This window comes from Bombina bombina, chromosome 6, assembly GCF_027579735.1.
Source record: "Bombina bombina isolate aBomBom1 chromosome 6, aBomBom1.pri, whole genome shotgun sequence".
Lineage (NCBI taxonomy): Eukaryota > Metazoa > Chordata > Amphibia > Anura > Bombinatoridae > Bombina > Bombina bombina.
Window position 1 is genome coordinate 314,948,939 of NC_069504.1, and position 25,449 is coordinate 314,974,387.

The following is a 25,449-nucleotide window of genomic DNA, read 5'->3' on the forward strand; positions in this document are numbered from 1 at the left end:
AACGTCGCTGCCACTATAATAAACATATTAACCCCTAAACCGCCGCACTCCCGCCTCGCAAACACTAGTTAAATATTATTAACCCCTAATCTGCCGTCCCTAACATCGCCGCCACCTACCTTAATTTATTAACCCCTAATCTGCCGCCCCCAACGTCGCCACCACTATACTAAATGTATTGATCCCTAAACCTAAGTCTAACCCTAACCCTAACACCCCCTAACAAATATAATTACAATAAATCTAAATAAATATTAATAATATTACCTAAATAATAACCTTAATTCCGATTGGCTGATCTTGGATGACGTCATTTAAAGGAACCATCATTCAGTAAGAAGACTCCGGATGAAGAGGATGCTCCGCGTCGGATGTCTTGAAGATGGACCTGCTCTGCGTCGGATGGATGAAGATAGAAGATGCCGTCTGGATGAAGACTTCTCCCGGCTTCGTTGAGGACTTCAGCCCGGTTGGTTGAAGACTTCTGCCGCTTCCTTTAGGATTGGTGTCCAGTCTTCAGAACAGTAAGTCGATCTTCAGGGGGTTAGTGTTAGGTTTCTTTAAAGGTGTATGGGGTGGGTTTCATTTTTATGTTAGGGCTTTGGGCAGCAAAATAGCTAACTGCCCTTTTAAGGGCAATGCCCATCCAAATGCAATTTTCAGGGCAATGGGGAGCTTAGGGATTTTTAGTTAGGTTTTTATTTGGGGGGTTTGTTGTGTGGGTGGTGGGTTTTACTGTTGGGGGTGTTTGTATTTTTTTTTTTACAGGTAAAAGAACTGATTACTTTGGGGCAATGCCCTGCAAAAGGCCCTTTTAAGGGCGATTGATAGTTTAGGCTAGGGCTTTTTTATTTTGGGGGTCTTTTTTATTTTGATAGGGCTATTAGATTAGGTGTAATTAGTTTAAAGATCTGTAATTTGTTTTTATTTTTTGTAATTTAGTGTGTTTTTTTGTACTTTAGCTAATTGTATTTAATTTATTTAATTTAGATCATTTATTTAATTGTAGTGTAGTGTTAGTGTAACTTAGGTTAGGTTTTATTTTACAGGTACTTTTGTATTTATTTTAGCTAGGTAGTTATTAAATAGTTAATAACTATTTAGTAACTATTCTACCTAGTTAAAATAAATACAAACTGGCTTGTAAAATAAAAATACTATTAGTTATCTTGTAGCTAGCTTAGGGTTTATAGGTATTTAGTTTTAAATAGGAATAATTTAGTTAATTATAGTAAATTTTATTTAGATTTATTTTAATTATATTTAAGTTAGGGGGTGTTAGGGTTAGACTTAGATTTAGTGGTTAATACATTTAATATAGTGGCGGCGACGTTGGGGATGGCAGATTAGGGGTTAATAAATGTAGGTAGGTGGCAGCGATGTTAGGGATAGCAGATTAGGGGTTAATATTATTTAACTAGTGTTTTGCGAGGCGGGAGTGCAGCGGTTTAGGGGTTAATATGTTTATTATAGTGGCAGCTATGTCTGAAGCAGCAGATTAGGGGCTTAAAAATTTTATTTTAGTATTTGCGATGCGGGAGGTCCTCGGGTTTAGGGGTTAATAGGTAGTTTATGGGTGTTAGTGTACTTTTTAGCACTTTAGTTATGAGTTTTATGCTACAGCGTTGTACCATAAAACTCAACTGAATTCGATAAGAAAAAAGGGGGAACCTGGAAATCCCAGAGGTAAAAATGCCTTCCATAAAAAGTAATGTAATCTCTGGGATACAAAATTTCATTCTAGAGAAAAAAAAAAAGTTATCAGCAGAACACCTGGGACTGATATAGAGCTTCATTATGCAGCAAATATAAATTAAACTGAAATGTTTTCAATACAATTTAACTTGAGTTTGCCTATAGTTTAATGTAGTATTGTGAATTTTGAGCAAACTTTAACATGACAGAAAAGTTCCTAAAAAAGTGAGACTAGCTTGTTTAAAAAAACTTACAGAATTTAACAAAAATCATGAGAGCTTCAGACATACCCTGGGATCTCCCCTATTCAGCATAGGGAACTCCCCTGTCCATCCCACTGGCTGTAGCTCCGTTTTATTTTGCATCAGGGAAAATACAAAGTGCAATGTAATATGTAAAAAATATACAGAAATATACACAGTATGATACTAATTTGTTAAAGCATCATAGAAACGTTCAAAGCATAATCAGAATTTGTAAAATCACTGCTGGATCAAAATCTAAATGTTTTAAAATAGAAAGTGCAAAAACTTAAAGGGACATGAAACACATTTTTTTTCCCATGATTTAGAAAGAAATGGTATCTTTGGAAAGTCCATTTAATGGCGAGAAAACGGTATATAATATGTGTTGATACAGTAAATGAGAAAGAGGAAAATTACAGCTAAACACAAACACCGCAAAAATGTAAAAATAGCCTTGGTCCCAAACGGACAGAAAATAGAAAAGTGCTGTGGTCATTAAGGGGTTAAACAACTTTCTAATTTACTTCTATTTTTCTTCATTCTATTGATATCCTTCGCTAAATAGCATCTAGATAGGCTTAGTAGCTGCTGGTGGCTGCACATAGATGCCTTGTGTGATTGGCCCACCCATGTCCATTGCAATTTCATCAGCAAAGGATATCTAAAGAATGAAGCAAATTAGATAATAGAAGTAAATTGGAATATTGTTTAAAATTGTATTCTCTACCTGAATCATGAAATAATTTTTTGGGGTTTAGTGTCCCTTTAAAGGAACATAACACCCAACATTGTTATCTCATGATTCAGATAGAAGATACAATTTTAAACAACTTTCCAATTTACTTGTATTACCAAATTGCTTTTGTTATCTTTAGACAACAAAAGAGGACAGAAGCACCACATGGCCCAATATTGTTTGACAGAGGTAACAAATTATAGTGTGATGGAAACACTCACATTTGGTAAAACACCCCTAATGGTGCAGAAGGAGAATTCTGGGATCAAACTCAGTCACCCAGCAGACTGACCTCCAATAGCTATTCAGCAATCTTTAGGAGATGTAAGCAGAAAACAACGCCAATATGGCCTAGTATTGTAAGGGCAAAGGAAAAAATGTGTGATAATAATTGCACTCACATTTGGTGGAGCACCTCCCTTAGTGCACTAGAGGCAAACTGGGATCAAACAGTCATCCAGTAGACTGATCACCGGTATAACAGGAGCTCCTAGCAATCCAGGATAGATGGATAGATCAGATAGCAGTAATGTATGGCAGCAAGTGGTAAGTATAATAAAAATGTACTTTATTAAAATAGATAAAATACTAGCAACGCGTTTCTCATCCAACCAGTGGATGTTTCATCAGGCTTATTTATCCTTTGTTGAAAAGCAGGAAGGTAAGCTCAGGATCATGCACGTGCCTGCAACACTATATGGCAACAATGTTGTACATTAACAAATAGTGTCAAGAAATGTGCACGCACTACCTATCAACAAAGAATACCATGAGAATATAAGAAAATTAGGGAATACAATTTTTAAAAATATTCCATTCCCTATCTGAATCATGAAAGAAAATTTTGGGGTTTCATGTCCCTTTAAACGTAATAATACCAAAAGGATCCAATCTGAAGTTTAACATAAAACACAAAGCACAAAGTGTAAATGCAGCAGAACTTGCATATCATGCAGTGCTATACTGTATTGCACAGGGAGAGAGATCTCGCAGTGCTAGACGGTTCTGCCCTTTTTCTTTTAACATTCAGTGAGCTCAGCCCCTGTGAAGTCTGCATTACAATTTCTCTCCAAACAGGAGAGTTGTTTATCATCAAGCCCACATTGAGGTAACATTCAGAGCCAGGCTAGCACTAGTTTGCAGACTATATGGAAAGCAGACTGTAAGGTAAGACACAAATACAATGCACAAAATACATTATGGGGTTGATTTAGCAACCCCTTTGGCAGGCTTTGCCTGCCCACGAATGCAGGTTCTCACAAGAGAATATGCAGTCTGTATTTAACAAGCAACGGCCATCAGACTGCTGATTCCCTAACCTTTTGCCACCTCTCAGGTGAGATTGACAGCTCCTGCTCGCATATGATTGGCTGTGCGCGGGATTGCAGGTTAGTGCAAAATTTCGCTTGTGTGCAATGCTGAATTCCGGCAGCGGAATTCAGCCTACCAGAGGCGGACAGGGGCGAGTATGTGCGCCTCTGTCCGCCACAGCTTCATAATTCAACCCCTATATAGACCTTAGATAAACAGAATATTTAATGCATTTGTTCAATACAAGGTGCATGGAAAATTATACAAGTTGACTAGTGAACACAAGACCCCAGTGCAACCATACCCTCTCCACACTCAAAGGTAATTGTAGTGGAATGTAGAAAATGCTGAAGATGGGAGCAATGCTGTGATACCTGCTGAACCACTTTCCAGCCATATATTTGCAAATTAACATTGCCTGAAATGCTAGCAACGCTGGAAATCAAACCTTTTCCTTCTGTTGCCATCTATAAGTTGATTGTGAATGTAATTTACATATCAACAGAAGGTTAATTTTTGCTTAGTGGGACAGGCAGTGAGCACCTTTATTCCAAACACTCTTAACACATACAGGGAACCTTCTTGATCCTTCATTAAAAAAGATCAACTCTGAGTCCTGCATAAATACCGGTAAATAATATTGTTAGTATTTACAAAATACCGGCTCTGGTCCATGTGATCAAAATATACAGGCTGTACCAGTAGAATACTTGCAAGGTGGCAACCCTAGATGGGAGGACATATCACCCAAGCTGTTTTTTTGTAAGATAGTGCTCCCATACCAATAAACATAGTGGTCCATGCAAACAAGCAAAACTGCTCTAAAATACAGCCATTATGAGCAATAAAAATTAGAAAAACAGTCAAATGATGGGAACAGAATATGTTAATAAAAGTATAAATATGCAAAAACTGCAAATTTAAATCTAAGATTTATTGGTTTTGTTTAACTGCTGCTTATCACATTTTAACCCGAAGGCCCCTTGTCACTTAGGAGTACATTTTTATCCTTCTGAAGTGAAAGGAGACAACATTGATAAAATGAAAGAATCAAATAACTCCTCTCATTTTCAGTAATATGAGATTTAATGTCATTTAGATATATACAGTATGTTTAAAACTGCATGCATTTTATGACTAGCAAATCTTAACACAATTTTTATTTTAATTATTGGCATTATAAGTGCTTTGCTAAGGGATTCAGATAAAACGTAGATATGTATCTAAAATGATATGGAGAACTATTAAGGGGCCATTCCATAGACTACAATGCAGGCAAGAAAAGAGGTTTTCATTTACAAGTGAATTGCTGCCCTCATCATTTAAAGTGATATTTCAATATAAAGTAACAGAAAAATAAGCAGCTGCAATAATCTCCCTAAATACTCAGTCATTCCAGGAAATACATAACCTATCCTTTTAATGGGTCAGTTAGCAAGTTCTCAGTTAGTGCAAACATCACCATACTGAATGCATCATGGGAACAAGAGATGGAAGTAAATGGATGTGTTTATGCTTTTATATGTGTGTGCCGGTAGTTGTTTATAAACATTAGTGAGTTTATAAAGATTTTTATATTGTATTGAGTTACATAAACATTTTAAACCATTGAGAGTTACGTCCATGAAATTACTAAAAAGTCTTAGGCACTCTTATTAGCCTCATCCACCTTTTCAGCTCTTATTCTTATTCATTAAAGCTCACATACAGTTACAGATATTGATGGTGCTGGGGTGCTCTGCACCCCTACTTATTACTATGGCCCCCGAAACCTTAAAGGTGCCAGCTGCCCTAAATTTAGGTAGTTGCTTTTTTTTTTTTACACGCGATGTCAAGGTGGGAAAAGATGGATTTAAAAAAAAAAAAATAACAGGAATGCATAGGAGAAGTTGAGGTCCCCACTTCCTTCATATTTAGCTTGGTAGGTAATGTTTTGCACCCAGAAATGTTATAGTCTAGATCTAGAACATCCCCTACTCACACATCGCACCACCCTTTTGGGCATTGGCTGCACAGAATAACATGGGAACTGGTTAAGGTGGAGTGACTGGAGAAATCAGGGAGCTCTTTTAGTCAATTTTCCCCAGTCTTCCAATTGTAACACTTGTTAACATAAGTAACCAACATTATACATATTTGATACCCACTTTGCTCTTATATGAATGCTTTAGTACCAATGAAAAAAAGCAAGTGTGACCTGTCACTCAAAAATACCAAAGAATTAGAGAGAAGGTGGTGTGGGCTCTTCTATTTTGTAATTGGATAGGTAGAACACCTTCTGTTTGGCTTGCCAACCACATTGTTATAATAGAAACAAAACTACCATGACATACCTGGTCACATAGGGGTTAAAAACTATTAATTCAAGATGCCTTAAGAGACAGATACACAAATGTTGTTTATAATCAAATTGAGTAGTTTCTTCTTCTAAAAAAACATCAACTTCAATGTCCCTTTAAGACACAGTAAAGAGAGGTGTGTGCAGATACAAAGAATCCTTTGCCTGATCTTTCAATGAAGAGATATCTTAAACAAATAAAACATTTTACAAAACACTGTAGATGTCATAAAACAAACTAGGCTAAGAACCAGCGAACTGCAATATGAGTTAATTGCCCACTGAATAACAGCTCTTTGCTTTAAATTAACTAAAGGTATTTTAATCTAGGCAACAAAAACAGAAAGATTGAACTTTTGCATGTTACCCAAGGCTGAACCATTGACACTGTTGTTACTGTTCTCAGAGTAAATAAAAGTTAAAGATTGTGGCTGTTTTTTCTTATCCTTGCTTTCAGTCTCTCCTTTGATCTAGATCTTATTATGTTTCCTTCCAAAGAAGAAAACATATCAGACTGCAAACTGAGTCTTACATAGACACATCCAGTTCAAAAATAAACATATACAGCACTTACTGATACATTACTGCTGAGTTACTTGACATGTTTTATCACTTTGGTGTTTTATATCAAGACACCATCAGCACTGCTTGCAAATTTAAGTCAAAATCTTATTAAATGAAGTAACACATCATATATTACAGAAACACTGTATAAATTAAAATGTAAAAACCTTTTTATTTAAAATGATCTCAGTGATCAATGAACTTAATAATGTCATAATAATATGTTCTAATGTGTTAATCTGTGCTGAGAAGGTTAATAATTGGTGACTACGCGTTTGCACAATGTCCCTATCCTGGACAGAAGCAGTCTGGCCCCACTATTGACCTTTTTTTTCTTTTTTTTAGGCTGAGGACTATATATGGAGAAATCATATGGTCCAAGCCATCATACTCAATGAAGCATGATCATATACATATGTTTCCACAGAGGAGAAACAGACAGGTACATATTCCAAGTGCTCCAGTCTCTGGGGCCGATTTATCATCGGTCTGGGATATCGATTAATGCCGACAGCATACTCTGTCAGCATTTATCACTGCTCAGATGTGCGGCCAATTGGCTGCTAGCCCCCCCTGCTAGCAGCCAATTGGCCGCAAATCTGAAGAGGGGGGGGGGGGGCGTTGCACAAGTGGTTCACCAGAACTGCTTGTGCAATGATAATTGCTGACAGAGTATGCCCGATCATATCAGACCGATCATATGAGATCCTTGACTGCTGTGTCCGGCGAGCCTGAAGGCTCGCACAGAAACAGGGGCATCAGGGTCCATTCAGCCCTTGATAAATCGGCCCCTCTATCTCTCCTCAGACCAGCCGTCATTTTGGAGCAGGGTGAATAAAAATCAATGATTTTTTTTAAAAAAAAAGAAAGAAAAAATAAGATATAAAATAAAAGATATTTTTATTTAAATCAGAGCTTTTTTATATTTAATCAGGATATAAATAGGATTTTTTAAATAAAATGAGGAAAGATCCATCTAAAGATAGTTTCTATTTAAAGGTTAATCATCCTGAAATCTAGATTTGTTTTTTTATTATATAGCAAGATGCTGTATATTCATGGCTGTAAGGTTTCATTGTTTTGGTAAATTCATTCAATTCACAATGTCCAGCTCTCCCAGAAGTTTCTGTCAGATTATTTTGGGCAGTTTTTCTATCTCGGAGATATCACATATTATTGGTTTTATATTTCTCAAAACTGTGAATTTGTGTCTGCAGAAATAACATGCCGCTTCTTCACAGCAAAATGTTATAAAATAAACATACAGAGTTGACATAATTATGAAAGAAACTTTTGGGTTTCAGATAGAGCAAACAATTTTCATATTTCAGATTTACTTTGATTATCAAATTTACTTCATTGTCTTGGTTTGCTTTGTTGAACGAGAGCAATGCTCGTTGAAATCAAATCCACCCTATCTAGGAGCAAGGTCTCAATGACTATAAGGCTACATTTAGGGCTAGATTTATCAAAGCTGAGGCGTACAGGGCCCCTGTACGCCTCAGCTCGCCTGTGGCGGGGGAAATTACCCGCAGGTAATCAACATTTTGTGCTTGCGTGCAATCCCGCCCCCTGCCCGCGCACAGCCAATCATGCGCAGGCAGGAGCTGTCAATCTCCTCGGTCGGACTCGACCGTGGAGATTGAATTTCGCCGCCTTAGAGGTGGCGAAGAGGTTAAGGAAGCGGCGGTCTGGTGACCGCTGCTTGAAAAATTACGGCGAGCAAGTTCTTGTGAGAACTTGCAGCCGTAGGGCTTTGGTAAATTGAGCCCTAAGACACCAATCAGCAAGTGCTATCTAGGTGCTGAACCAAAATAATTGCGCTTCTAAACTTACATTCTTGCTTTTCTAATAAAGATACCAAGAGAACGAAAACAAATTTATTATAGGAGTAAATTATAAAGTTTCTTCAAATTGCATGCTCTATCTGAATCATGAAAGTTTAATTTTGACTAAACTATTCCTTTAATGGAATATGATTTTCACGTGACATTCTTCTTACATAATATTTAATATTTTCACACATGTTAAATGTCCACATATTCCTAGAGATATCCTAGTTTTTGGCCTCTGGTCACATAAAAATAATTGCTCTTTAGTCTATAAAGCAATGTAAAAATCTGCCCTGGGGTGAGGGCTTGGCATAGATGCCTAACCGCGGGAATCAAGCATGAGGCCTTTGTTAGTCATGTGTATATATATATATATATATATATATATATATATATATTTGTTTGCAAACTGTAGCAGTTGAGCCTCTTAAACCTTACATTAGACCAGCAGAATTTTAAAATGATATACTGTATCTATATTTTAATTGCCATCTGTTAATCTTCTGCAGATTAGACAATACAATAATTAATATTTTGTGCACATTATATGGAATTAAAGGGACAGTACAATTAAAAGTCCTTTCAGTTGAAAGAGTCATGCTCTAATCCGTTAGAGCAGTGATTTTTAACCTTTTTTTTTGCCGTGGCACACTTTTTTACATTAAAAAATCCTGTGGCACACCACCATCCCAAAATTTAAAAAAAAATCACACATTGTAGCCTAATAAAGCATATATATATACACATACACACAAACACACACATACTGTATGTATTGTGCTGTTATGCCATGCCTCCTACAAACTACCCCTGCACTGGGAGTAAAAAACAAGCAAAGTTTAAAAAATATGTCACACTGTTGTCAGTCTGCCGTGGCACACCTGAGGATCTCTCACGGCACACTAGTGTGCCACGGCACACTGGTTGAAAAACACTGCGTTAGAGCATGTAATTTTAAGACTATGGACCATGCAGCCCTATGTATTTAATCCCTGCAATGGGGTTAAATACGCAGTAGAAATATCGCTCCAATCAGCAGTGCTAGTCACACGACTCACATGTGCAACTAGCGCTGCTGATTGGATCAGCTGTGCTTTCTGCTTAGGTCCAGCAATGCATAGTGAGTCCCAAGCAGTAATTCTATTGTGTGTTTAATCCCATGACCTTTACGACCCTATTTTTATGCTTGGTCTGAAAATTTCTGAAGTAATATACAACAAGATAGCTGCAATTTTTGGCAAAGGGACTAAAACGTGTGCATATTTTATCCCTGATTGTAGTCAAACTTGACAGTGTTGTAAAAGGTAATAAAACACACATACACTCTCATACAACATATACACCACACACACTGTCATACAACACACACACATATTACACACACTCTCCTACAACACACACACACATACCACAAACACTCTCATACAAAACACAAATAACACATCCTCTCCTACAACACACACACACACACACACACACACCATACATGCTCTCCTAGAACACACACACACACACCACTGCTCTCCTACAACATACCACGCGCTCTCCTACAACACACACACAAAAAAAAAACACACATCGTGCTCTCCTACAACACACACTCTCATTACATACTCACACACACACTCTCATACAACACACAGACTCTCACTACAACCACACAAGTCATAACCCAGTAATGGGGCCCGACCCGAGGTTGGAAGAACCCTCTGATAGAACATGCAATTTTTAATAACTTTCTATTTTACTTGTATTATCATATTTGCTTAATTCTCCCGGTATTCTTTCTTAATCATTAATCCAAGGCAGGCTCATAGGAACTCAAGAGACTGCACATGTCTTTAGCATTCTATGGCAGTTGTGTTTGCAATAATGTATAACATTGTTATAAACATTGTTACAAACACTGCTGCCATAGAGTGCTAAAGATGTGCATACTCCTGATCTCCTATGAGCTTACTTTTCAAGAAAGGATAGACAGAGAACAAAGCAAATTTGATATTAGAAGTAAATTGAAAAAGTTTTTTTTCTATTGCACACTCTGAGGCCCATTTATCAAGCTCCGTATGGAGCTTGTGGGCCCGTGTTTCTGGCGAGTCTTCAGACTCTGAGCAGGCGGACAGGAATCGCCACAATTTAACCCGATCTAGTATGATCGGGTTAATTGACACCTCCCTGCTGGCGGCCCATTGGCCGCAAGTCTTTAGAGGGTGGCATTGCACCAGCAGCTCTTGTGAGCTGCTGGTGCAATGCTGAATACGGAGAGCGTATTGCTCTCCGCATTCAGCGAGGTCTTGCGGACCTGATCCGCACTGTCGGATCCGGTCCGCAAGACCTTTGATACATAGGCCCCTGTATCTGAATCACCAAAGTTTACTTTTAACATTGGGGAATTTTGGAGTGGAGCACAGTTGGCAGACAGTGAACTTGGAAACCTTCAGTGGGCATAGTTAATGGTATATTCCTGAAACCTGCTTACGTGATTACTCTTCTGCAAAGTGCTTCATGATTTTTTTTCCGGTATGAATCTTATGATCATGGTATGAATCTATGATCCAAGAGCATATGGAACCACAATATTTTATTGGTAAATAAAAGCTACAGAATATGATGGCACATTAAAAATAAATTATTATAATAATACATTATGGGCTCCATGTACGAAGCAGCGGAGGCTGCTCTTGAGCCCTTGCGGGGCAGGTTCGCATATGAGGTGGTGAGGGAAAATCACTGAGAGCGAGCGAGCTCTCGGTGATTGACAGCCCCTTCAGTCGTGCGAATGAAGGGGTGGGCATTACACACTCCGATGAGTATGTAATGATACATATGGGTAAGCGGATCAACAGATCCGCTGCCCGTGTGTAGCGAAGGCGGGCGGACAGCTTAATGAGTTGAGAAGTTGTCCGCCTGCCGCTTAGTACATGGAGCCCTATATTTGTTTTATTTTTCAGAATGTATTTTAATTCAGGTGTAATTACATATTAAAGGAACATCCTAATATAAATATTAGATGCTCTAATTTTTTAAAGCATGTCATTTTTGGCATTAGTAAGCCTAGATAACTGGGATTATCATTTTAGTCACACAATATGGCCATATTCTGCTTAGCCAGTCACCAGCTTACAAGGTGTCTCCATGTTGGTCCTAATACTACAACACTTTGCCTTTATAAGCTGAATCATTCCTGTTTTTTCTCTTTATAATAGAATGAGACTCCCTGGCTTTATATATACACAACTCCATTACACTGGCATGAGTACACCTGAGCTTGGGTGGGGTGATTTAACCAATAAAGGATGATCAGTCCCCCTTTAACCAGTCCACAAATCGTGTTTTAGCTCACCTAACAAAAATAGAGTTTAGATACATCTTTGGGAGTGCTGCCAATGAGACCAACTAGTTAAACAAAACAGAGGGTATTGGCACACACCCACTTGCAAAGAAACACCACAATTTTAAATGCTTCAAAAATTTACTGCAAATATCACCGATATTGAGGCATCCTGCAATACCCTTTTTGAAGCATCCAATGCAGAGAGAGCCACTCTGTGGCCCTCTCTGCATCGGACAGCGATGGTGCCGATTGTTGGTGGCATGGGAGGGATAGCAGGGAGGCGGGTGGGTGGGCGGCCATCGCTGGCGGAGTTCCGGTGTGAGGTCCGGGAGCATGCGATGGGACAGGAGCGGGTGGGACCGCTACACTATGGAACACATTAAGTGGAGGCAGAGGGCAATATGATTTGGGAAAGGGATCTGGGAGGGGGTAGGGTATTGAGGGGGGGGGGGGCAGCTAAACTTTGGAAAAAAATGGGTTCATTTATTTACAAAAAAAAATTAGCACAACTTTACTGGAAACTGGGTACTGGCAGACAGCTGCCAGTACCTAAGATTGCACCTAACAGTTAAAGGGGGGAGGGTTAGAGAGCTGTTTAGGGGGGTCAGGGAGGTTGGGAGGTAAGGGGGATACTACCCTGCAGAATATATATATATATATATATATATATATATATAATTTTATTTTATACTGGCAGACTTTCTGCCAGAACTTATGATGGGGGTGATCTTTGGGGGGGTGGGGGAGGGAAGAGACCTGTTTGAGGAGGGTCAGGGAGGGATCAGGGGGTGGGATGTGTCAACCCTACAAGCTGTGGGTAACCCTACAAGCTACCCAATTAACCCCTTCACTGCTGGGCATAATACAAGTGTGGTGTGCAGCGGCATTTAGCGGCCTTCTAATTACCAAAAAGCAATGCTAAATCCATATATGTCTGCTATTTATGAACAAAGGGGGATCCCAGAGAAGCATTTACAACCATTTGTGCCATAATTGCACAAGTTGTTTTAAAATAATTTAAGTACCTAAAGTTTGTGAAAAAGTCAACACATTTTTTTATTTGATCGCATTTGGCGGTGAAATGGTTGCACGAGATATACCAAAATGGTACTAGACCAATACTTTGGGTTGTTTACTAAAAAAATATATACACATGTCAAGGGATATTCAGGGATTCCTGACAGATATCAGTGTCCCAAAGTAACTATCGCTATTTTTAAAAAAAAAACAATGGTTTGGAAATAGCAAAGTGCTACTTGTATTTATTGCCCTATAACTTGCAAAAAAAGCAAACAACATGTAAGCATTGGGTATTTCTAAACTCAGGACAAAATTTAGAAACTATTTAGCATGGGTGTTTTTTGGTGGTTGTAGATGTGTAACAGATTTTTGGGGTCAAAGTTAAAAAAGTGTTGTTGTTTTTTTTTTTTAATTATTTCATCATATTTTATCATTTATTTATAGTACATTATAAGATGAAAATAATGGTATCTTTAGAAAGTTCATTTAATGGCAAGAAAAACTGTATATAATATTATGTGTGGGTACCATAAATGAGTAAGAGGAAAATTACAGCAAAACACAAACACCGCAGAAATGTAAAAATAGCCCTGGTCTCTAATGGTAAGAAAATTGAAAAATAGTCTTGTCACTAAGGAGTTAAAATATGGCCATATTCTGCTTAGCTCGTCACCATCTTACAAGCTGTTCCAATGTTGACTCAGCCAACACTACAATACTTTGCTTCTAATTATGTGTTTAACCCCTTTGTGGCTGTACAATAGTGTTCACATCGGAGCTTTGTAAATATGATTAGTAAAAATTAAATCATGTGATTTCAAGGCCAGGATCGGATCACGCTGGACTGGCATGCCCCCCAGGACGATTCTTGTCTTCATCTAAGAGTGGAAGCTGCAGGATGCCATATATGGTAGGACGTTCCATGCCGTCCTAACAGCGTTAAAGCTTAGTGCTGTTAGGACAGCATGGAATGTCCTAATGGCGTGAAGGGTTTAAACACAAAGGTTAAGTACCATTCAGGATCTTCAGGATTATCAAGCCTTAGAGCTTCAGAGTAGAACATGGCCAGTGAGCCAATTATGGCTGGAGTTGTACAACGCTCCAATCACAGGCTGTGCTCTGCCCTGGACTTGCAGGGGATTAAACGCATAGCAATCTATTCTCACAAAAGCCAAACAGACAGTGTAACAAATATTATTTTACATTGTAATGCAAAATGTGAATTCTCTATTGTGTTTGTTTGTAATTTTGATATGTCATTTTATTGCCTTTTTCAAGTTATCAGATTTTAGAAAATACAAAGAAAATGAAAATCCTTTTTTAAGAAAATAACAAAAGCGACGTACAGGTGATACCTTTAATAGCTATTAGTAGCATAGAGATAGTCCCAAATAGCATATCCCGGCATCATCTCAAAGTATTACAGCACTGGAGCAAACAGAGTATACATTTTTATTTATTTAGAGTTTAGCAATTAACGTTGAATAAATACTTTTAGTTATACTGATAAGAATGGCAAAGGAGTACAATTTACTTCAGTAAAATTAACCCCTTCATGCCATTAAGACATTCCATGCTGTCGGAACAGAGCTGGGATTTAACACTGCATGGAATGTTCTACCTTACATGGCATCCTGCAGCATAAGCCGTCCCCCATGATCTGATCCTGGCCTTGAACTCACGTGATTTCATTTTTACATTAAGTGTTCCGACACAAAAGGGTTAAAAGGTGCAGTGTCATTTTGCTCCATATACGTAGCGATATGTAGCCCTGCATATATGATTATATGAAGTTGGTGCACATTTAATAGGGTCAATATCTAGGTAGATTTCTACATAAAAAATAAAACCATGATCATCATAAATGCACTAGTGTTCTCCCCAGGACCTATTTAATGGGCACTCCATCTAGCCGATTTTACTGCCCACCCGGCTACAATTTAAAACAATATTAAGATTAAACAATATTTGTTTCAATGTTTGTTGCATAATTTACCCCAATTTAAGTTATACTCTTTATTAACAACAGAACATGTCTGTGCACTATAATAATGACATATTTGCAATAAATCCAGGGGCACTTTGGACCGAAGCAACCAATTAATTAGATGATTGGAGTGCTAAACATGCCTTCTGAAAACACAATGTAAACTGCACACTGGATGCACAAACCAGGCCTGCCCTGTTGGCAAGGTGAGACGGGCATAAGCCTTGGGCCCCACACTGTCATCAGGGGTGTGGGAATGTGCAATGCACATCCTGTATTTAGTTATGAAGATGTGTTAATGGTATCAGGAGATAGAATATATGCTGGTATTCTTTATATATGACTCACTGAATGTTAGGACAAGGGTGGACTGATGAGTCCCTAAATTCTGAGTGTGGCCCGGCACAAACTATTCAAAATCATTTTATTATACTGGCTAACCTGTAAACTGCAGGAGATTGACAAATGTCAATAAAGTGCAAAATGCACCAATAAAGATATAATTCATCAGGAATTGATCCAGCTATAAATGATATATGCATTAGTCATTTTAAAGAGTTGCTAGATTTGAAATATTAGTTTGTTTTAGCAAAGCATGCAAACCTGATTTTTTATACAGTTTAACAATACAAGACAGTGCAGGTTCATATAGTAAAATCATGTTAAACTACAAATATTGGTAACAAATTTAATGCAGTTTTAATACAATTACAAAACAAAAAGGATTGTGTTTTTTTCCCATTGCTCCCACAGAGGGTTAAAGGGATATTAAACCCAACATTTTTCTTTCAAAATTCAATTAGAGCATGCAATTTTATAAAGTGTTCAAATGCACTTTTATTATCCAATTTGCTTCATTCTCTTAATATTCTTTGTTGAAAATACGTAGGTAGGCACAGGAGCAGCAAAGCACTACTGTGAGCTAGCTACTGATTGGTGGCTGCACACATATGCCTCCTGTCATTGCCTTACCTGATGTGTTCAGCTAGCTCCTTTGCTGCTCCTTCAACAAAGGATACCAAGAGAACTAAGCAAATGTAATCATAGAAGTAAACTGGAAAGTTGTTTAAAATGGCCTGCTCTATCTGAATCATGAAAGAAATGCTTTGGGTTTTATGTCCCTTTAAGTTGATGCTACAAGATCCAGAACCAGAGGGTGGAGTGGACCCTACAGGACTAAGAACCATTGTAAAACGAAATAGCTTGATCAGTTCAAGAGCTCATTTTTATCTGTCCCTAGCTAGTCATATCTAAAGAACTGGATATTCTTAGAAGGCTTCCCTTTTATGTACCTGTACCATAAAACATTGTTTGCAAAGAAAAAAAGTTAGGTGCAATTGCTTTTGTTTTAAACCATTTATGTTGTGTGCAGATCTTTTGCAATGCAGTGCTTAACTGCTGGTATATAATATACATAAGTAAACATGCTAAGCTTTCTTGCTGACAAGTACAAATAAGTAAGTTAAACTTGTGCTAATGTTTCAATTGAACCATGGGGGTGACTGCATTTTGGGAACACTTACCATTTTGTGAAAGGTGGATTGGAGTTGTCCATTGTTTTTGTCCATGGTTTAAACCAGGTAATTCTGTTTGCAGCTTCTCCCCAAACACGTTCAGGCGTTTGTACTGAAGATTTGAATACACAGTCATAATTAGTATGAACTCTGTCCTTTGTAGAGGTAGAATACAAGTGATTACTACAGAACGTGGAGTGGGTATAAAAAGTCAATTGTTTTCTAAGCTTTCCAGGAAAGGGAAAGCTTATTCTGTCCTTCCATATGTTTTGAGTATAATTCCCGTGAAGATGAAAATTATTCACACACTGCTGTCCTGATATACAAAGTGCTTTGTGTTTAAGATCTCCATTTCTGAATACTTGTTTTGGAAACAATGCCGTCCTAAAGTACATTTTACTTAGCAATTTAACTTTTCTGGCAGCTGTAATATGCTTGGCTTAGGGAGCTGAGGAACTGCTAGAAAATGTGCACTGGATTTACTGATCTCACTGGAATAACAAGAATGGAAATGTAGTCTTCGGCACCCTCAGCCAGGAATTAATGTGACCTGTAGGAAAACATAGAATGTTTTGTTTTTGTGAAAGAGCAGTTAAAGTATATACAATTTATTTACCCCTTCACTACTGAGTCATCTACTATTTCCCATGCTTAAGCTGTTTAGACTTTGCACTTACCCATCAATGTCAGAAACTCAGTGTGGGTTTTTCACAACAATAATATTGTGCTTTTTACGACTATTTCAGAAAATTGATGACTCAAAAGACCATAACATTATGCAGTATATAAAAAAAAAGTATTTTAGGCCGGCATCATCTGAATTAAGACCATAGGAAACAAACAATGTGTTTGATCACTGATATTTAGCATGAATTACAACCCCCACCACCAAGAAATAAATACACACATGAAAATAAACGTATCTATATACTCAAGTGGGGAAAAATAATTAGAAGATAACATTTATTTTTCTTGTATTAGACAAATAGACATTTTGATTGGTTTTAAATTTTAGCAGGTTTGGAACACTTATTTCCCATAACTTAAATTGATATATATTATAATGGAGGAAGTGACAGAATATGAATTAATGACATAATTAATGAATATGTCAACATGGACCCAATAAAATCTGGAATTGTTTAAAATATAAGCAATTGAACCATTTAACACATGAACAAGTACACTGACACAGACTAATGTGTGCAGATATGATATATAGTGCCACCTCAGCAGAGAATATTTTTTAAATTTTATTTTGGTAACTGTTATTTTTAGGTTTTCCAAGAAGCCAGCATATTAAACAAGTGACAACTTACAAAGTCAGCACATTTCCCTAACCTAAGAGCATGCCATGCGTTTCCCCTTCCATTCAAATTGCCTTCAGGATTTTCCTGCTATATTTGAAATAAATGTATGACCGAATACAATCGCAAATGTTATTTTACTCCTAAAAAAATAATCTGTATCAACAAGCGTTTCCATGCTATGTGCAACTTATTGCTCAATTTGGCAGCAGCACAGTATTAAAGGGACACTGTACCCAAATATTTTCTTTTGTGCTTCAGATAGAGCATGCAATTTTAAGCAACTTTCTAATTTACTCCTATTTTCAAATGTTCTTTATTCCCTTGGTATCTTTATTTGAAATGCAAGAATGTAAGTTTAGATGGCGGCCCATTTTTGGTGAACAACCTAGGTTGTCCTTGCTCATTGGTGGATAAATGCATCCACCAATCAAAAACTGCTGTCCAGAGTTCTGAACCTAGAAAAAGGCTTACATGCCTTCTTTTTCATATAAAGATAGCAAGAGAACGAAGAGAAATTGATAATAGGAGTAAATTAGAAAGTTGCTTAAAATTGCATGCTGTATCTGAATAACAAAAGAAAAAATTTGGGTACAGTGTCCCTTTAATTACTTTTTACTTGCATTTTGTTTGTAAATGTGTATATAAACAATGCAATTGGCATTGTATAAAGTTAGTAGCTATGACATACAAGTATATGAGTCTCAGAGCAGGCTCAGTATTTGAATGCAGGTGCACATATATATGTTCCATACACAGAAAACGTTGTATGACCCATTAATTAACTTACTTCATAAAACATGACTGGTTAGAATTTTGTTAATCAACTTCGTACAAACGTCATTCAGTGTATAGTTTCTTAATGATTAAAGGTAACACAAAGTCAATTCAACTAATTTTTTTAAACCAAAACAGATCATACATTTGCAATCCCTTAATGTAAAAGAATTGTAGCAGATTCTGTTTTGTTTTGTTTTTTGTCAGTAAAATTCATTTAAATTCTGAGCATTTGTTAAAAATATTAAAAAGGTGCATGTTTGCATTTTAATTATTTAATTAAATTATCTACTTATGTAAATTGCTATAATAAAATTACTGATCAATAGCTGTATCCACTAAACATGCTACCCTAAGGTTTGTTAGGTTTTTAAAAACATGAGGGTTTAATGTAAAATGTTTAACTGTGAATAGCAGAAAAACTTGCAGTGTATATTTTTATTTATTAACCCTTTTCATTTAACTAATGCAACTATGGGTTTTTCAGTTAATGTGCTTAATCCTACCATGTGGGGGCGCAACTACAGGGATCTGAGGTCTCAAGACCGGTGTTCTGTAAAGGGACCAAACTTTGTAAAAGAGCGAACCATGTCACTTCCTGTGACGTTTCATTAGCTGTTGCTCTCATTTTGCACCAAATGCGCATGCGTGCCAGCGTCATCACATACCTGGCCGCATACGTCACGGTGAAAGTATTTAGACTTGTGAAATTCTGAAACCTTGTTCTAGCGCATGCGTGGGCTGTTTTATCACGAATGGGCATGGTTTATAGAACAATGTTTATTCAACACTGTATGTGAATTATGGTGTGAAACAGAAATAAATATATACTTATTTAAAAATATTTATTTATATGTAACCTCAAACATGGAACAATGTTTATTCGTCCCTGCATGTCAAACAGCCACTCAGCTATCGCCACTGCATGTCGTATTTTAAAGTAATCATAAAGTGAAGTGCTTTCAATGCATGCCTTCTTGTTTTTATGCGTTTGAGGTTACATATAAATAAATATTTTTAAATAAGTATATATTTATTTCTGTTTCACACCACAATTCACATACAGTGTTGAATAAACATTGTTCCATAAACCACCCCCATTCGTGATAGAACAGCCCACGCATGCGCTATAACAAGGTTTCAGAATTTCTAAATAGTCTAAATACTTTCACCGTGACATATGCGGCCAGGTACGTGATGACGTTGGCACGCATGCGCATTTGGTGCAAAATGAGAGCAATAGCTGATTAAATTTCACAGGAAGTGACATGGTTCGCTCTTTTACAAAGTTCAGTCCCTTCACAGAACACCGGCCTACACATCTAGGGACCCATATGGCCCTTCAATCAACAGTGTTCAAGGGAGGTGCCAGCTGCCCTGATATAATTATATATATATATATATATATTTTTTTTTTTTTTATTATTTTTTTTTTACACATCTCTAGTACTCTACCCTAATTGAGATAGAGGATTTAAAAATAAATAAACCATAGACAGGAATTGGATGAAGATTATGCTTATTGGCAAGGCGGGAGAGACTGAATCACCTGCTTTGTCCAGTAGGCCTTCAGTCTGCCTCTCCTGCAGTGGAACTGAACGGCTTGCGCTATATAGTAATTTGGCTAGATGTATTAAAAAAACAAAGTAAATATATCTGCCATGAAAGGGGGTTGACAAAGCACACAGACGTGTTTTTTAATGAAAAATAAGAAAAAGATAGCAAGAATCTTTTTACAGGCAGTTTCATTTCATGCTGGCTGGACTAAAAGTGATGAATGAAAGGGCAAGTGATGAGTTAGAGGGCCATTAAAGTTGAAAAATTACTAATTCGTTTAGAGGATGTAATTTTAAGGCTAGCAACTAGATATGTCTATTCCAATCCTTCGTGGGGATCTGAATGCAGAAGTAGGCTGCCGCAAGTGCTCTTAGTCTCTTTTTGAAGCCAAATTTATTCTTGTGAAAGATCACCACACTAAAATCTGGATTTGCAGATATCGAAGTGTGATGATCTTTCACAGGAATAAATCTGACTCCAAAAAAGGCAAGACTAGCCTCCTACTTATACATTTGAATCCTCATGAAGGATCCAAATGCACATATCTACTAGCAACCCTTCAATGCTATGTGTTTAACCGCTATGTGTTTTACCCTTCAATGCTATGTGTCACCGCTACTCTAATAAATTTATTAACCCCTAAAGCTAAGTCTAACCTTAACACTAACACCCCCCTAAGTTAAATATAATTTAAATCTAACGAAATAAATTAACTCTTATTAAATAAATTATTCCTATTTAAAGCTAAATATTACCTGTAAAATAAACCCTAATATAGCTACAATATAAATAATAATGATATTGTAGCTATCTTAGGATTTATTTTTATTTTACAGGCACCTTTCAATTTATTTTAACTAGGTACAACAGCTATTAAATAGTTATTAACTATTTAATAGCTACCCAGCTAAAATAAAGAGAAATTTACCTGTAAAATAAAAACTAACCTAAGTTAGAATTACACCTAACACTACACTATACTTTATTTAATTATTCCTATTTAAAACTAAATACTTACCTGTAAAATAAACCCTAAGATAGCTACAATGTAATTAATAATTACAATGTAGCTATTTTAGGATTTATATTTATTTTACAGATAACGTTGTATTTATTTTAGCTAGTTAGAATAGTTATTAAATAGTTATTAACTATTTAATAACTACCTAGCTAAAAGAAAATTACCTGTAAAATAAATCCTAACCTAAGTTACAATTAAACCTAACACTACACTATCATTAAATTAATTAAATAAATTAACTACACATAACTACAATTAAATACAATTACATAAACTAACTAAAGTACAAAAAAAAAAAGCTAAGTTACAAAAAATAAAAAAAATAAATTACAAACATTTTAAAAATATTACAATTTTAAGCTAATTACACCTAATCTAAGCCCCCTAATAATATAACAAAGCCCCCCAAAATAAAAAAATGCCCTACCCTATTCTAAATTAAAAAAGTTCATCGCCCGGATGGAAGACTTCTTCTGCGCCACCTGGAGGATCACTTCATCGGATGGAAGACTTCTTCAGCGCCCCTTGGAGGATCACTTCTGCCGCTCCGGATCTCCTCTTCGGTTCCATCGGTGGGTCGGCTGGCTGAAGACAACTCAAGGTAGGATGATCTTCAGGGGGGTAGTGTTAGGTTTATTTAAGGGGGTTTGGGTTAGAATAGGGGTATGTGGGTGGTGGGTTTTAATGTTGGGGGGGGGGGGGGTTGTATTTTTCTTTTACAGGCAAAAGAGCAGTTTTCTTTGGGGCATGCCCCGCAAAAGGCCCTTTTAAGGGCTGGTAAGGTAAAAGAGCTTTGAACTTTTTTAATTTAGAATAGGGTAGGGCATTTTTTTATTTTGGGGGGCTTTATTATTTTATTAGGGGGCTTAGATTAGGTGTAATTAGCTTAAAATTGTTGTAATATTTTTAAAATGTTTGTAACTTATTTTTTTTTATTTTTTGTAACTTGGCTTTTTTATTTTTTGTACTTTAGTTAGTTTATGTAATTGTATTTAATTGTAGTTAATTTATTTAATTAATTTAATGATAGTGTAGTGTTAGGTTTAATTGTAACTTAGGTTAGGATTTATTTTACAGGTAATTTTGTATTTCTTTTAGCTAGGTAGTTATTAAATAGTTAATAACTATTTAATAACTATTCTAACTAGCTAAAATAAATACAAAGTTACCTGTAAAATAAATATAAATCCTAAATAGCTACAATGTAATTATTAATTACATTGTAGCTATCTTAGGGGTTATTTTACAGGTAAGTATTTAGTTTTAAATAGAAATAATTTATTAAAGTATAGTGTAGTGTTAGGTGTAATTGTAACTTAGGTTAGTTTTTATTTTACAGGTAAATGTCTCTTTATTTTAACTAGGTAGCTATTAAATAGTTAATAACTATTTAATAGCTATTGTACCTAGTTAAAATAAATTGAAAGCTGCCTGTAAAATAAAAATAAATCCTAAGATAGCTACAATATAATTATTATTTATATTGTAGCTATATTAGGGTTTATTTTAAAGGTAAGTATTTAGTTTTAAATAGGAATAATTTATTTAATAAGAAATAATTTATTTCGTTAGATTTAAATTATATTTAACTTAGGGGGGTGTTAGGGTTAGGGTTAGACTTAGCTTTAGGGGGTTAATAAATTTATTAGAGTAGCGGTGAGGTCCGGTCGGCATATTAGGGGTTAATACTTGAAGTTAGGTGTCGACGATGTTAGGGAGGGCAGATTAGGGGTTAATACTATTTATTATAGGGTTATTGAGGCGGGAGTGAGGCGGATTAGGGGTTAATAATTGTAGGTAGGTGGAGGCGATGTTGGGGGCGGCAAATTAGGGGTTAATAAATATAATATAGGGGTCGGCAGTGTTAGGGGCAGCAGATTAGGGGTACATAGGGATAACGTAGGTGGCGGCGGTGTGCGGTCGGCAGATTAGGGGTTAAAAATTTTTAATAGAGTGGCGGCGATGTGGGGGGGCCTCGGTTTAGGGGTACATAGGTAGTTTATGGGTGTTAGTGTATTTTAGAGCACATTAGTTAAGAGCTTTATGAACCGGCGTTAGCCCAGAAAGCTCTTAACTACTGACTTTTTTCTGCGGCTGGAGTTTTGTCGTTAGATTTCTAACGCTCACTTCAGCCACGACTCTAAATACCGGCGTTAGAAAGATCCCATTGAAAAGATAGGATACGCAAATGGCGTAGGGGGATCTGCGGTATGGAAAAGTCGCGGCTGGAAAGTGAGCGTTAGACCCTTTCCTGACTGACTCTAAATACCAGCGGTAGCCCAAAACCAGCGTTAGGAGCCTCTAACGCTGGTTTTGACGGCTAACGCCAAACTCTAAATCTAGCCGTCAATTTTTCTAATAAATCCTGAATGCATGAATCTTGTCTATGGTTCATGTTCATAGGACATCTTGTTATCATATGTCTAAAAAAAATAAAGAGACACAGAGGTTATTATTCCACACAGTTAAACATTTTAGACCGATTAAAATAGTCACCTATCAAGCTTAGCAAATCTTCATGTAATATTAGAAAATTAGACAATCTTTCAAATTTCTATATTCATATATAATATGTTGTTTGAATATATTCTTATTTATGCCATACAGAGACTTTAAATGCTAATTTGTCTGTTCTCTGTACATGTGAAACTCAATAGGGGGTCATTTAACTTGTGGTTTGTTAGAAATTACAATCCCTGAAATTGTTTATGTTTTTAGTTGGTCAAATTTTTTACTGCCTCAATATACATGCAGGAACTGATTAGCAGGTCTATGCTAATCACTATGTGGTCATGGGTCTCTGCATCTCATTTGGCTTCAAACGCTTCAGTGAGCCATTGTTATCACATGTGTCTGTTAGCATATGTTTCTTTTCAGATTGGAAAGATTTAGTGAAGGATTCTATGTTTATCTTTGTTTGACAAGATAATTGAGTTGCAAAAGACAATCCAGCTATTTCTTTGACATAGTGTCATTTGAAGCTTTTAGAAACTAAATGAATTATTTGATGAAATGACTCAATGGTCCTATCCTATCTCAACAGTTTAAACTCTGCTCTTCCTCCAAGATAAAAGTTAAGTAGACCAAATGTTTTATTGTCTTCACTTGGATGCATTTTAAATTTTGAATAGTTTTTATAAATACCTTCTGGATGCCTAGAATTCTTCATTTTTTGATTGATATATATATATTTGATTGGGGAAGGCCCTCTCCTGTTCCAGCAAGACTGTGCCCTGGGCACAAAGCGAGGTCCATGAAGACATGGTTTGACAAGGTTGGTGCACAGGAACATGAGTGGCCTGCACAGTGTCCTGACCTCAACACCTTTGGGATGAATTGGAAAATAGGTTGTGGAACAGACCTTTTTGTCCAACCTACAATTGTTACGGTGAACATACAGCCGATCCTCCGCCTTCATCTCCTTCTGTATTAAGCATATTGATGACGATTCCAGCGTCCTCCAATCATTGGCATCCAGATTCATCATCAATATGCTGAATACAGAAGGAGATGCGGGCGGAGGATCACGGTATGTTTACCGTAACAAAATGGTAAATGTTTAAAAAAAAGAAGCATCTTTGTTAAGTTTAAAGGGACACTGAACCCAAAAATGTTCTTTCGTGATTCAGATAGAGCATGCAATTTTAAGAAACTTTCTAATTTACTCCTATTATCAATTTTTCTTTGTTCTCTTGCTATCTTTATATGAAAACTGGACAGCAGTTTTTGATTGGTGGATGAATTTATCCACCAATCAGCAAGGACATCCTAGGTTGTTCACCAAAAATGGGCCGGCATCTAAACTTACATTCTTGCATTTCAAATAAAGATACCAAGAGAATAAAGAACATTTGATAATAGGAGTAAATTAGAAAGTTGCTTAAAATTTTATGCTCTATCTGAATCACAAAAGAAAAAAATTGGGTTCAGTGTCCCTTTAATGAATTAAAGTGCCCCTGTTTTTAAGTTTATTTTTAATTTCTTAATGATTTCAGATAACACAAAGTCAATTCAACTTATTTTTTAAACCAAAACAGATCTTACATTTGCAATCCCTTAATGTAAAAGAATTGTAGCAGATTCTGTTTTGGGTTTTTTTGTTGGTAAAATTTATTTAAATTCTGAGCATTTGTTAAAAATATTAAAAAGGTGCATGTTTGCATTTTAATTATTTAAATTCTCTACTTATGTAAATTGCTATAATAAAATTA

At 36.4% G+C, this 25,449-nt stretch overlaps 1 protein-coding gene across 1 annotated transcript in view; it reads right to left on the reverse strand.

Annotated features, from left to right (window-relative positions):
- ACSS3 (acyl-CoA synthetase short chain family member 3) overlaps positions 1 to 25,449 on the reverse strand; it is a 328,915-nt gene that overhangs the window by 299,387 nt on the left and 4,079 nt on the right. The window contains exon 2 of the mRNA XM_053716935.1: positions 16,586 to 17,126. Coding sequence (XP_053572910.1) covers positions 16,586 to 16,971 — 386 coding nt within the window. The 5' untranslated portion in view covers positions 16,972 to 17,126. The remainder of the gene's footprint in view (positions 1 to 16,585; positions 17,127 to 25,449) is intronic.